The sequence below is a fragment of the Sinocyclocheilus grahami genome, unplaced genomic scaffold (assembly GCF_001515645.1).
Source record: "Sinocyclocheilus grahami isolate Dianchi unplaced genomic scaffold, SAMN03320097.WGS_v1.1 scaffold149.1, whole genome shotgun sequence".
NCBI classification, from domain to species: Eukaryota; Metazoa; Chordata; class Actinopteri; order Cypriniformes; family Cyprinidae; genus Sinocyclocheilus; species Sinocyclocheilus grahami.
Window position 1 is genome coordinate 2,358,527 of NW_015505328.1, and position 13,706 is coordinate 2,372,232.

The following is a 13,706-nucleotide window of genomic DNA, read 5'->3' on the forward strand; positions in this document are numbered from 1 at the left end:
TAAACATGTTAAAGCAAATGTTTCTTATTTAATTCTCCCTCCCTCTCTCTCTTTTTTTATCTGTCTCAGGAGTTGAAGCCTACAGCCTTTCTGTCCATGCAGCAACTGATGGAAAAGGGGGTCTTTTTTATGATGTTGTATTGTGACATTGTAAAAATGAGTATATACAGTATATAAATATGCATTCTTGAATCATTCTTGAGTCTTGTGTCTTGCCTCTCTACAAAGATTTAAATATCTGGCTGTAATTTAGGGACTGCAAATGCTGATTTCATTTGATTCCATCTTTATTATACCTGATAATGAGCTAGTTCAACTTAAGGGGGCTAATCAATATACAGTATATTTCAAGAAACTTAGGGACTAAGAAGACTTAAGGTACTCCACTTTTTCAGTTGTTTAAAGACTGAAATACATTTTTCATTTATATTTTAAGTGTAAATTCATTTAAATTTAAAATTGTTAACTCAAAGCAGGTATTAAACACTTTGTAATTAACTTCTGATGCATTTATAAATCAAAAATCAATATTGAAATAAAAAATTTTTTCCTGAGATTCAATATCTTTAACAACATGTACAAACATTACTACAAACTAAACCACCAGGGTCCCAGAAATGCGGAAACTGCAGCCTCCGTTATATTATCCAATTCGGTAGGTGGCGCTGTTACAAAATAATAGGGTCCTAGAACTGCGGTCCTGAAACTGCAGCCTCCGGTTGTGCAGGAACGAACACCCTTCTCAAAACGTCTGCAGCCTTCACTGGCTCCAGCTCAATCTGTGAGTGAGGACCTCTTGGCAATCTGTCACAATATTATCTGCCGCAATATCATCCTCAATTTCAGTGCCAGCACCTAGAGGGCGTATGCCCACGTCACGATCAGCACCCAGACACCAAAACATGTATCCTTTTCTAAAGACTCAAAATAATAGTCTTAATTTCCCTCTTGAGAGCCTGCTTCAGAATAGGAATTTGGAAATGACTTGCAATAACGATCAAGTCATCCTTCATGCATTTCTCAGATCTAGATTGGATTATTAATAAATGCTTGCAACTCAAACAAGACCATGATTGTCCTGGCCAGCAATAAACATCTTTGCACTATCTAAGCACAATGCCACCAAATTTTTTATTTTATTTTTTTTTATAATATCCCGGACAAGCCCCCATGTTATGTTATGACCTCAGGTGGAGAGGCTAGGAGATGCAGCATTAACTATATTTATATACATAAGGCAAGACAACAAACTAAGATGTGGGGCAAAATAAGTAAAACATGTCGATACAATATTTACACAAGGTGGTATGGGCAGTACAAAAAAGGTAAAGGATGTAAAAGGAATATGTACAATATTTACAATGAATATCAACACACAAGCAAGGGAGAAGGGCGACAACTAAAAGAAATCAAAACCAAACAGCCTAACTAACATTTACACTTCTATACTGACTGAAACAAATCAAAGAGAATGAAAAGAAATGTCTTTGACGTCTAAACGACACTCTCTAGACAAAACTAAAGCACGGAGTGTGGCACTCACCCCTTACCTGGTGTGTCTACAGACTAGTAGAACCGTAATATGATGATGGATTACATGAAAGAGTGGATGAGCAAAATCAAAAGCTCCCACTGGTGTTCTGGCATCCTGGTTTTATGGATGCTGGCATGCAGGGATTGGTGGTACGGAGGTGTTGATGTCAGCAGTTAACAGGTATGTGGCCTGAGTAAGGGGTTTGACATCCCAACAAACAAACATAACCAACATGCATGTTTGTAAATGTAAAGAATTTGTTACAAAAATCAGAAACATTTTCTGTTAAGATCATTGAGCTAAACTAGTAGGCAAATATACTTTTTTTTTATTTAGATGCTGCAAAGTAAGAGAAGAACTGTGCAACATTTGTTTTTACAAGCAGCATCCTTCATTTGCCCAAAACACCACGCACAAAAATGAACACTAGCATTTGTAGCAAGGTAAATTATACTCCAAGGCTATTCTATTCTCATCAAATTAACTGAGTAAATTCACAAGATGTGGAAGGAAAGCTCATTCGTGGAAATTCTGCCCAGGTAGGGAGGCTGCACTGTAAAATCTAATTAGTTGGGCTTACTTAAAAAAAAGCATGCAAACCGATTGCCTTGAAAAAACTAAGTAAAGTGAAATAGGAATAGTATGTTGTACTGACAGATGCTTAGTTAGTATAGTTTACTTACACAAGAGTTCTAGTAACTAAAAAATAACTGTAGGGGGTACTTGATCCTTTAATTGAGGTTTACTCATGACTTGGTATAGCTACTCACTGACTCCCAGTGCATTGCGGCATGAATAAATTATGCAGTTGCTTTGTTTTACAGTTGTTGATATTATTTGCCAAATTTATTTGCTGTCTTGTGTCAGTAGTAGCACAACAAAAAGAGCAAATAAAATGGTTATTGTTACAATTAATGAAAATAAATTAAATTGAATTGTTACCATTGTTGTGATTCACGTGCTGGATGTTTAAGTCTGTGTGTGACTTCAGCATATTATCTCAAACTACTAAAGGATTATATAAACCCAATTAAAAATATCTCAAGAAATTAATGAAACATGGATTTTGATGTGATTATTTATTAACACACACATTAAAGCACACTACTGCTTTAATTAGAAGACATGTCACCTTCTATATACAATCCATTTATTGCTTTTCTACCCTTTAAATCAAATAACTCTGACTTCATAGTGCACTGCTGCAGTAACAGAACGTAATTTTAGTAATAAAGAAGTTCCAAGTGCCCAACCAAAGGGAACGCTAATCACTATAATGGTAATTTTTTTAACACATTTTAGGAAAATCAACATCAATTTATGAAGTTAGCTTATGTGATGTTCTCTCAAATATTTCAGTTGTATTGAAAATTCAACATTCAAGATGACTTTGGTTAACGAGTGAATGCAACTAGTGAAAGATAACTGCAAACATGGAGGAAATGGGTCTATTAAGACTCTAAAAGTCTTTATTTTCTTCTTCTTCTGTTGTTATGTTGCACATTAGCAACATATTAGTGCACTGCTGCCTCTCACTGGTTTATTAATGTCATTGGTTCCTTTGTGGCTACTCAAATATTTTAAGTAAGTGTCACTCAAAAACAGTAAGTAAATGGTTTTATTTGCCTTGAAAGTCAAGTAGCTGTAACTTAAGAAAACCTAGTAAGTATAACAACTAAGTACAGATAACTAATTATATCTAAGTAACTGGATACTGGATGGTACACTGGATTTTACAGTGTAGGCAATGTAAGAAACAACATTTTGGACAGGAAAGAGACTCGAGAGCATTTTGGAAAGTTATTCATCAGAGGAAATTGTGTTTATGGGAGAAATAAACAAAGTTCAATTGTAAAGTTTTATTTTTATACCATTCTGAATTGATAGACAAAAAATATTAGATCTGGATTTAAGATTTGGAGCTGAATAAACAGTTACGTGAACAGATCAGATTCCAATCGGATACACAAATAATCAGAATCTTTGTCTATAGCCTTCAGGAACCAGCTTGTGATCCCAAGGATTGTTGATTTCAGTCTCATATTTCAAACTTTCTTCTAAAGAAAGGGTGGAGCAGACTTCCTCTGCTAAATGTTGAAATATGAATCAACCTCCCTAAACTGGGCCACCATGGCTATGTTTACTGATATCAAAGGTGACCAAGTGGTGGAGAGACGTCAGGGACTTGTGAAGGATTCGACTGCCATTTGAATGGGAGTTGAGCCCTAAGAGCAGTGATGGCCTTGACTGATATATTTGATATGTAGACTTTGTGTGTGCATCAAGTACGATCTACAATTTGAGCCAGCTCAAATAAAAGCAACTAATGGAATCTTGAGCATTTCAATCAATGCCCCACACTTGTTATACTATTTAACCAGTTCTCATGAAACTTTTTTACAGGTAATAAACCAATGGCAGATCCCTAAGAAAGTGAAAGTAAAGTAAAAACTTCTTCACTTTCCTAACTATACTTTTACAACAGTTTTAGCACCCTAAATTATTCTCAAAGGACATTCTATTCTCATCTAATGAAATTCACAACATTTGGTTTTTTAGCCTTGCTTGCACTATATTAGGCCAGTTAACTGCAGTTAAAACAGGCAAACAGAAATAAAAAATAAATAAAAAGAAACATGCAACCTCATTGCATGTTACTCTAACAACATGTAAAACCTGTTTAGTGCCACAACTAAGGAAATGCTAGATATATTGTATAAAGTTTTCACTTTAAGAAAAATACAGTGCACTTACCGTGATTTTTTTTGGTGTTCGTTTTTTTGGTTCAGGGATGAGTGGACTGAGGTGTAACTTCATCTCGTTGCTCATCACTTAGTCTGCCAATAAAATAAGAACATCATCAAGGCATCATTAATAATAACACAGTACACATGTGCATAAACAAACCACCTTCTCTCTCCTTTTAACTCTCACCTGCAAACACCTCGACTTTACACAAAAAAAGGCTAAATTTAAACATTCAAATTTGCATTTGAATGCAAATTTGAATGTTTAATTTAGCCTTTTTGATTACTATGACTTTTTCTTTTTCTGCTGCAACTGTTTGGCTCATTCCATCTGGAGGCACAAAAATATTTGATTTTAAGCCTGTTAAAGGGAGATATGTCAACATTTTTCTACCTGGGAACAGGAAAAACTCACTCTGTGTAAAGTCGAGGTGTTTGCAGGTGAGAGTTAAAAGGAGAGAGAAGGTGGTTTGTTTATGCACATGTGTACTTTGTTATTATTAATGATGCCTTGATGATGTTCTTATTTTATTGGCAGACTAAGTGATGAGCAACGAGATGAAGTTACACCTCAGTCCACTCATCAGTAGTTATGCATTTATTTTATCTATGCATAATTACGCATTTATTTTAAAAAGTTTTTTTGCATGTTTAGAAAATGCATGTTTAGAAAATGCATAAGATAAAATAAATGCATAATCAAATAATAATAATCATAATAAACTCAAATGTTCCCGTGACTCCAGCTGGAATGCGCTCAATGATGGCAGCCCTGTTAAAAAAACACAGGGACAGAGAAATACAGACATACACAGCAATCAAAAATGCAAATAGCATACTACATATATTTCCACTAGGCCTATGCTCTTGCGTGAACATGGGTGTTTCTACACAAGAATGTGTTACAAAAATCAGATAAACTGTCTGTCGGGACCACTGCTGTTACAACACATGAAAAATAGTAATAGTAAAAATAGTACAGTAGTGAAATAGTAACAAAATATAATGTTTTTTTTGCTGAAAAGTAAGTTTTGTGTATTGTTAGAAAAAAAATACAATGTTTATTGCTAAATTCACACATAAAATTAAAATTGTACTTATAAATTTAGTAGTTAGTTCTACTTTTAAGGAGGTTTGGGCTGTTTTGTGCCCCATTGGTGTGTGTTGTTGCCTATATGTTTGTTGTAGCATCATATTTGAATGCCCAAGCCTGGCCTTTAATTGAGAATATTTCTTGGCACTGATTACAAAATTAATTCATTTTAGTTAATTTAGCCACGTGCATGTTTCGGAAATGTAAAAAGGTTTATTTGTTTTTATGGTTTGCCACTTTGCCCAAACACTAAACCACGCGGCGGCGGTATTCATCGAACACTCACAAATCAATTGCGCATGTCTTACGTCGAAATTGGAAGTGGGAGTTTTTTTTTAATCTTCTTTTTGTAATAATCGCTCAGTGGCACGGACAGGTATTGCGGAGCTCATGTTTCATTACTGTCTTTAAAAAAAAAAGAAAAGAAAAAAAAGGTTTCTTGCATGTTATACAGTCGTGTTACGTTCCACCAGCTTTATCTCGGTTGACGAACGTCAAGTTGGATTCAATGCGGCGCTGCCTACGCATTAAATGCGTTTGCGCTTGTGAATATTTTAATTAACAGTTTTTCTTAACTCAACAATTTGTGCTCCGTATAAACTGTAAAATGTTTATTTTCCAGTGCATTGAGGAAAATTGAGTTTATTTATGCGGGACACAAGTTAAGGTAGCACACAAATGCACGTTTTTGTTATCGTTAATCGCAGTTGACTTCAGTAATGCTTCCGTGCAGCAGCGTTTCGAGGATCAAATTGAAGCGGGATTCGTTTAAGCTCGGTAACAAATTAGAGCCGACCAAACGCAGATGGACTGGAACTAAAACTGTGTCTGGTTTAAATCCACTTGCCGATCGTGGCATACAGGTACAAGACCAAGCCAGTTCTCCAGCTCCGGAGGCAGCAGACGTCGTTTCCCCAGAACGACACGCCAACGAAATCTGCGCCACAGCCGACCGCGAACCACCGTCCCAATTTGACGGGCAAGCGAGCTCCAAACAAGACGCTCATGCGGAACATGACGGCTGCGGAGGGGGTTATAATCAAGGTACTTTCCCATCCACAGTCAGTGGCTTTAGTAACTGTCAAGGGGGAGGAACTAAAGCTCAGAGTACTTGTACAAGGACTCAGCCACCGTCCAAAAAGACGCCGAAACGGTTGTCCGAACATAGAAAAGAGTTTTTCTACCGTTTGCGTTTAGCTTTGTGCTTAAAACGTCGAAATGGCGGGAAGCGTGTGATACACGGGCCTACAGAAGTGCAGTGCCACGCTCTGTCGTTTATAAACAGTAACGTGTCGGTTGAGTCCGATAATATTTCTATTAAATCCACGGTCTATGGAGAACCAGTGGAACAAACTCCACCTGCCCAACTAGATCCAAAGTACGCTCAAAACACTGGCTGCCCAGATCATTTGGGGCAAGAAAAGCCTCGTGCTGGAAGGGGAAGACCGATGAAACTGTTTATTGATCATTTTGGTGGCCCTGATGGACGGGTGAAAACTACCATCAAGACGGATGCTCGGCGAGCCCGTGCAAGGAAAGCCAGGCACGCCATTTCTGGACAAACACCAAGTAAGGGTCAAGACGTTCCTGTAACGTTACATACAAATAAGGGTTAATACTGGGGGTAATTTAGTGGAAAACATGTTTATGTGGTATTTATTTCCAGACCTCATGTTTCACTGGCAACAAAAAACCTGTTGGGGTAACTACATGCCCTTCAAGAGGTAGAAGAGATAAGCAAGAGTTTAAGGGCATTTGCAAAATTGTATTGATATACTTTCCTAAAGTGATACTTCACCCAAATAAATGAAAGTTCTCTTATCGTTTACCTTACCTTTATGCCATCACTGATACTTTCTTCAGATGAACATTAAAAATAAAAAAAAAATCCATGTCTGTGAATCTATATAATGCAAGTGGATTGAAACCCAAAATTTGATGCTTAAAAAACCACACAATGTGATTGTAATGGTAATCCATCTGACCCCAATGAGTGAATCAATGGGCCAGAAGTGATGGTTTATAGTTTAAGTTTAAAATTAAGCGTATTCAATCATTTTTCATATGCCTATCGTTGCAATTCAAAAGACATCGATTCATTCTCTGGCATCATACAAGCAGCATTGTGAACAAGGTTGGTGTTGTTTTTGAAGCATCAACTTTTGGGTCACTATCCACTTGTATTATATAGCCTCAGAGAGATGGATTTTCCTTCTAAAAATCTCCATTTGTGTTCATCTAAACAAAAAGGCATATATCTAGACACATGAGGATGAGTAAATGAAAAAACATTTTGGGGTGAAGAATCCCTTTAAGATAAGATCACTCTAATTAATGGAGTTTAATGGAATTATCAGGGTTTTGAGAGATAGTTATAGCTAGGCTCTTTATATTAGTATTGCATTTTGCTCTCACCCTTCTTACCTTCTTTGTCTCTGATTGCAGATATCAGTTCAAAACTTGAGCTGAGACGACAGCTTAGGTCAGACACAAGGAAAAACCGCAAGCGCTTGGTGAAAAATTCATGCTGTGCTTTGTGTGGTGACGTAAAATACACTCCTCCCCCTAGTAAGAATCTGGCCCCTTTACTCAGTCACAGATCTAGAGCTGACCGCCCCAGCCAGACTGTGTGCCAGAAAGATGATGGTCATATCTCAGAGTCCCCGACCGCAATGAATTTCCGCTTCGAGAAATACCCCATGGTGAATCTGTGCGATGTAGCCAGAGTGTTTGACATAGCCTCTCGTGATTTCTCATGTGTCTTACCAGCCGTACTAAGACAAAAGAGGAAGTGCAAAAGAGTGCAGTGCTTAAGGAAAAAATGTGATTTTCTTGTGCATCCTCATCTCCACGGCATCAAGGAGTGTAGACGTAAGATTGCCAACCAGTCCTGGGACGTTTCCACACCAACCCATAGCTGTGCTTCTTTTTCATCAGGTGATCCACCATCTGGAGCTACGGGCAGCACGCATGTTTCAGACACAGCTGAGACTCCTGATGGATCTGCCAAGGAATGGGATGCTTGTCTTGCAAGGAATCTAGACTTCGAGAGTATGAGACAGACCGACGTTGAAGGAACAGAATTGGTACTCCCAGGGTGTGATGACAATGGTCCTGTTTTGCATTTCTGTGAGAAAGACAAGGCCTGTCCAATGAAAAACATCTCTGAAAGTCCTACCAGCCAGGCGCGTCGTGTACCACCTCTAATACTCCGACGGGTTGCTGTCAATGGTTGCAAGATTGTCTGGGACCTAAATGCAGATGGGTAAGTCATTTAATATTTAATAATTGTACATAATGGTAGATCTTTTTAAATGCCCGAAGAAGGCCATATGACTGAAAGATTGCTGTTTGCATGAATGCATGGTCTTTTTTTTTTAATGATACATGTAGCTTTAGCATTTGTTCGGTTTCTTCAGTTTGCCTTCATGTCTTTTTTTATTTTTTTTTTAAAGCTCCAGTGAATCTTGCCCAACTGCTGAAGACGTCAAGACTGATAGTGTGAAAGATGGTGGTACTCTGACAGGTCTGACTGAAATATTTTGAACCATGTTAATTTGATTTTTGTTATTGTCCAAATGCTGATTTATGAGTTGAATTAGTGTGTTTAAAGGTCCCATTGTCTTTATGGATCAAATTTAGTTTTCCTTAAAATATTCAGATTTATTTTTACAAAAAAGTGACAACTTCTGTTTCTCACCTACAGTTAAGGAGACAGACAATTGCGGAGTTCAGCCTGTCCAGGGAATGAGTATTTCAAATTCAGAGGTCAGTTTGTATGTCTCTAAAACATTTTGTATTTGTAATAATATTGCTGACAATTAGGGATGCACCGATACCACTTCTTCAGTACTCGCCCGATACCAATACTTTTATTTTTGGTACTTGCCGATACCGAGTACCGATACCAATATTTTTATTGCATTTGTAAATTTTCTAAATATTGGGTACAGAAACCAAAAGAGTATGTATAATGTTAGTTGGTTAACTTAATTTATTAATTTATCAAATAGATAGTCAAACCAAAATTTATTCAGACTCCTTCAACATTTCTCACATTATATCACAGTTTATTCACTATAGTTTAGAAAATGGTCATAAAATATTACAAGAACTCAGAGTTAAACTGTGTCAGAACAAATTCATCTTGATAATGTTAGATATCTTTGATAGAAAGGTATGTAATGGATTACAATCAACCAAGAATTATTCAGACAGTAAGACAGTATTTACACAACTATCAATACTTAATCGGGCAACCCTTAGCCTTAATGACAGTCTGTAGTCTCCTGGGCGTGCTGTCATCCAGCTTCATATGAACCTGAACTTCAACGTTTTCCCAGACTTGGTCTGAATAATTTTTGGTCCCAAATTTGTATCAGTTTTACTGGTAGTCCACTGTATGAAGAATTGTTGGGTATAATTTGTCCCAGTTTACTTTATTTTGCTATCCTCACTTACATAAATGTGTATATATGTAAACTATAGTGTCCTGCACCCAACAGTAAAAAAACAAAATCAACAATTATATCTGGTCTCTGAATCATTTTTGGTTTGACTGTATATCCTTCGGTTATTTTCACACTTAATTATGGCCGTTACAATGTATTTTACGAGTTTTTGTTACTTTCACTGTAATTTTTTTTTGCTCTATGGTACAGCATCTTTTATTTAATAGCATTAGAGCTGCTCCATTGCAGCGGCTTAGTACTGTAATCACGCGCTGTAATAATGCAGGGAACCACTCGTCATAAATCTCCTTACTGTGATATTTTCAGAAATAGAAGTCACATTTTTTTCATCTGAAACGTGCTGCGATTTATATTCCAAAGTAGGGATGCAGCGATTAACCGCGCTGTAAAACGTCACGGTTAATTAATCATTAAAGGTTCCGCTAAACCAAGTGTTTTTGTTACACGGAACAGAACTGTAGCAGCTTGCGCAAAACGAAAAAAGTTACACTAGCGGTGCACCAGCTTAAAATGACGTGCTTATCAGAGGCACGGAGGCTACTACATGCATTAGATGAACTGACAGAGGGACCAAACAGCAAAGCTTTATTTCACCAGAGAAATGCCTGTCGATAGTGTGGGACCATTTTGGGTACACCAAGAACGACCAGGGTGTCATTTAAATATTGCTGTAAAAAAACTCCTGCTAAAGAGCGAATACATAAGGGATAATGCACGGCTTGCTGTACATTGAACGATTTTATGCACGACGTGAAGGCAAGAACCACCTGACGCGAAGCTACAGCTCGTTAGCTCAGCATTCTGCCCGCTTCAGATCAGAGAGAGATGAAATAGTGCGGTAAGATCACATTTATTTGAATTAATTAATTATAACATTTAGCTACTTGAATTAATTATTCGAGAGAGAGAGAGAGAGGTGACAGTTGCCTGTGTGAATTAGCCTACCTGTGTCTGTGCATCTCTCCAGTAGGCTATTTAATCTGTTTTATTAATAAAAGTCATGGGGCAGCATTCTCAAGAAGTTTGTGTCCTCCTGAATGTATGTACATGTGCGCAGCGCGATCTCCGATCTCATAAACCAAAATAATTGGCATAATTTTCTCAGGCCACATGTAAAATCATATGAATTATTATAAAGATTATTAAAATGAATACGTATGGATGACAGTTGATTACAATATTTCAGTTTATTTCCATCATTAGTAACAGTTTTCCCTGTGGGTCAAATAAAGTTAATATTAGTCATATATTAATAATAGGCTACTTCATTAACTTTATTTACTATCCCTGTTGTAGCATTATTCATAAGTAAAAACCAACTGTTTTTTTTCACCATGTTTCTAAAGTCTCTACCCCAGGTCCAAAAGAAATGTAAAGATATGGTACAGCATCTTTTATTTAATAGCATTAGAGCTGCTCCATTGCAGCGGCTTAGTACTGTAATCACGCGCTGTAATAATGCAGGGAACCACTCGTCATAAATCTCCTTACTGTGATATTTTCAGAAATAGAAGTCACATTTTTTTCATCTGAAACGTGCTGCGATTTATATTCCAAAGTAGGGATGCAGCGATTAACCGCGCTGTAAAACGTCACGGTTAATTAATCATTAAAGGTTCCGCTAAACCAAGTGTTTTTGTTACACGGAACAGAACTGTAGCAGCTTGCGCAAAACGAAAAAAGTTACACTAGCGGTGCACCAGCTTAAAATGACGTGCTTATCAGAGGCACGGAGGCTACTACATGCATTAGATGAACTGACAGAGGGACCAAACAGCGAAGCTTTATTTCACCAGAGAAATGCCTGTCGATAGTGTGGGACCATTTTGGGTACGCCAAGAATGACCAGGGTGTCATTTAAATATTGCTGTAAAAAACTGCTGCTAAAGAGCGAATACATAAGGGATAATGCACGGCTTGCTGTACATTGAACGATTTTATGCACGACATGAAGGCAAGAACCACCTGACGCGAAGCTACAGCTCGTTAGCTCGTTATTCTGCTCGCTTCAGATCAGAAAGAGATGAAATAGTGCGGTACGATCACATTTATTTGAATTAATTAATTGTAACATTTAGCTACTTGAATTAATTATTCGAGAGGGAGAGAGAGAGGTGACAGTTGCCTGTGTGAATTAGCCTACCTGTGTCTGTGCATCTCTCCAGTAGGCTATTTAATCTGTTTTATTAATAAAAGTCATGGGGCAGCATTCTCAAGAAGTTTGTGTCCTCCTGAATGTATGTACATGTGCGCAGCGCGATCTCCGATCTCATAAACCAAAATAATTGGCATAATTTTCTCAGGCCACATGTAAAATCATATGAATTATTATAAAGATTATTAAAATGAATACGTATGGATGACAGTTGATTACAATATTTCAGTTTATTTCCATCATTAGTAACAGTTTTCCCTGTGGGTCAAATAAAGTTAATATTAGTCATATATTAATAATAGGCTACTTCATTAACTTTATTTACTATCCCTGTTGTAGCATTATTCATAAGTAAAAACCAACTGTTTTTTTTCACCATGTTTCTAAAGTCTCTACCCCAGGTCCAAAAGAAATGTAAAGATTGTACAAACTGAAAACATTAAATACTTTTGCGGTCTATTTCCATTTGTTATTTTCAAAAGGGAAATACTGTCATGGATGTTTACAGAGCAGAGGTCACGTTTTTTTAATTCCAATGGGAGAGATGGACTTTTGTTTGTCTTTTGTTTATTATTATTTTTTGCTGTATTGTTGGTTACTGTGTTATTTCTGTTTCAAAAGCCAGCAATAAATAACACTTTAATATCTAAAGAGTGTTCATGTGATTTTATACATTAGTAATGTTGGGAACTGAATAAATGCATAATAACCGTCATAATCGTAAAACCGTGATTATTCCTCAGACAATAATCGTACCAACAGAATCTATAATCGTTGCATCCCTATTCCAAAGCCACTCATATAATGCAGAAACACTCAAGCAAGCAAAACGCACGCAACGGGTGCACGTATTTGTACTGGTGCAGAATGAGAGGACCGTAGTACAGCCTAGCGCATTTCACACAGGCTAGATTCACTTTCGCCTGAGAGTCGTGTATGCCTAAGGTTGAAAATAAATTATGTTTATAGTGAATGCCCTTATAAATGGTCTTATTTTTACAATTTAGTTTTAATCCAAATGATGCGCGTGCTAAGTGAGGGAACATCAAAGATCACACAACAGAATTGCGCTCTCTCTCTCTCTCTCTCTCTCTCTCTCTCTCTCTCTCTCTCTCTCACCATTAAGTAACTTGTGCAAGCTTTCCAGTGTTGTCTGTGAGAAAGGTATATTCACTCGACAAGCTCGCGCATCTGCGCCGCCGCACACGCTCAGTCCACTCAGCGTGCTTTGTTTATCAGCTCGTGCACATCAGCTATAAAGGCTTTAATACTGAATGTTTAGCATTATATATTCATTGCATACATATACTTTGTAGACATCCTTAATCTCCAATAACTCCATTCTGCTGTCTGTTGTCGGTGTTTCTTTGTCTGAATATGGCACTTATCACATGCTGTGTGGTATCGGCGTTTGGTATCGGGGCATTTTAACGAGTACGAGTACAGGAGATCGGTATCGGTGCATCCCTACTGACAATTTAACTGCATTCTGATAATTTAATGTGCTTTTTATTTGGCCATTATGTTCCCATAGTAAATGTGGTTTCTCCTCAGCCAAAAGGGCCTGTAAGATTTTATGGGAAATCTGTTTGTTGCTGCTATTGGCACAGAAATGAATTATTTTATTAATATATATATATATATATATATATATATATATATATATATATATATATATATATATATACACAGTATATATATATAT

General features: G+C 37.0%; 1 protein-coding gene across 1 annotated transcript in view; it reads left to right on the top strand.

Annotated features, from left to right (window-relative positions):
- Positions 1–5,681: 5,681 nt before the first annotated feature.
- topaz1 (testis and ovary specific TOPAZ 1) overlaps positions 5,682–13,706 on the top strand; it is an 18,000-nt gene continuing 9,975 nt past the window's right edge. The window contains exons 1-4 of the mRNA XM_016281416.1: positions 5,682–6,943; positions 7,820–8,639; positions 8,830–8,900; positions 9,081–9,142. Of these exons, the coding sequence (XP_016136902.1) occupies positions 6,094–6,943; positions 7,820–8,639; positions 8,830–8,900; positions 9,081–9,142 (1,803 nt within the window). The 5' untranslated portion in view covers positions 5,682–6,093. The remainder of the gene's footprint in view (positions 6,944–7,819; positions 8,640–8,829; positions 8,901–9,080; positions 9,143–13,706) is intronic.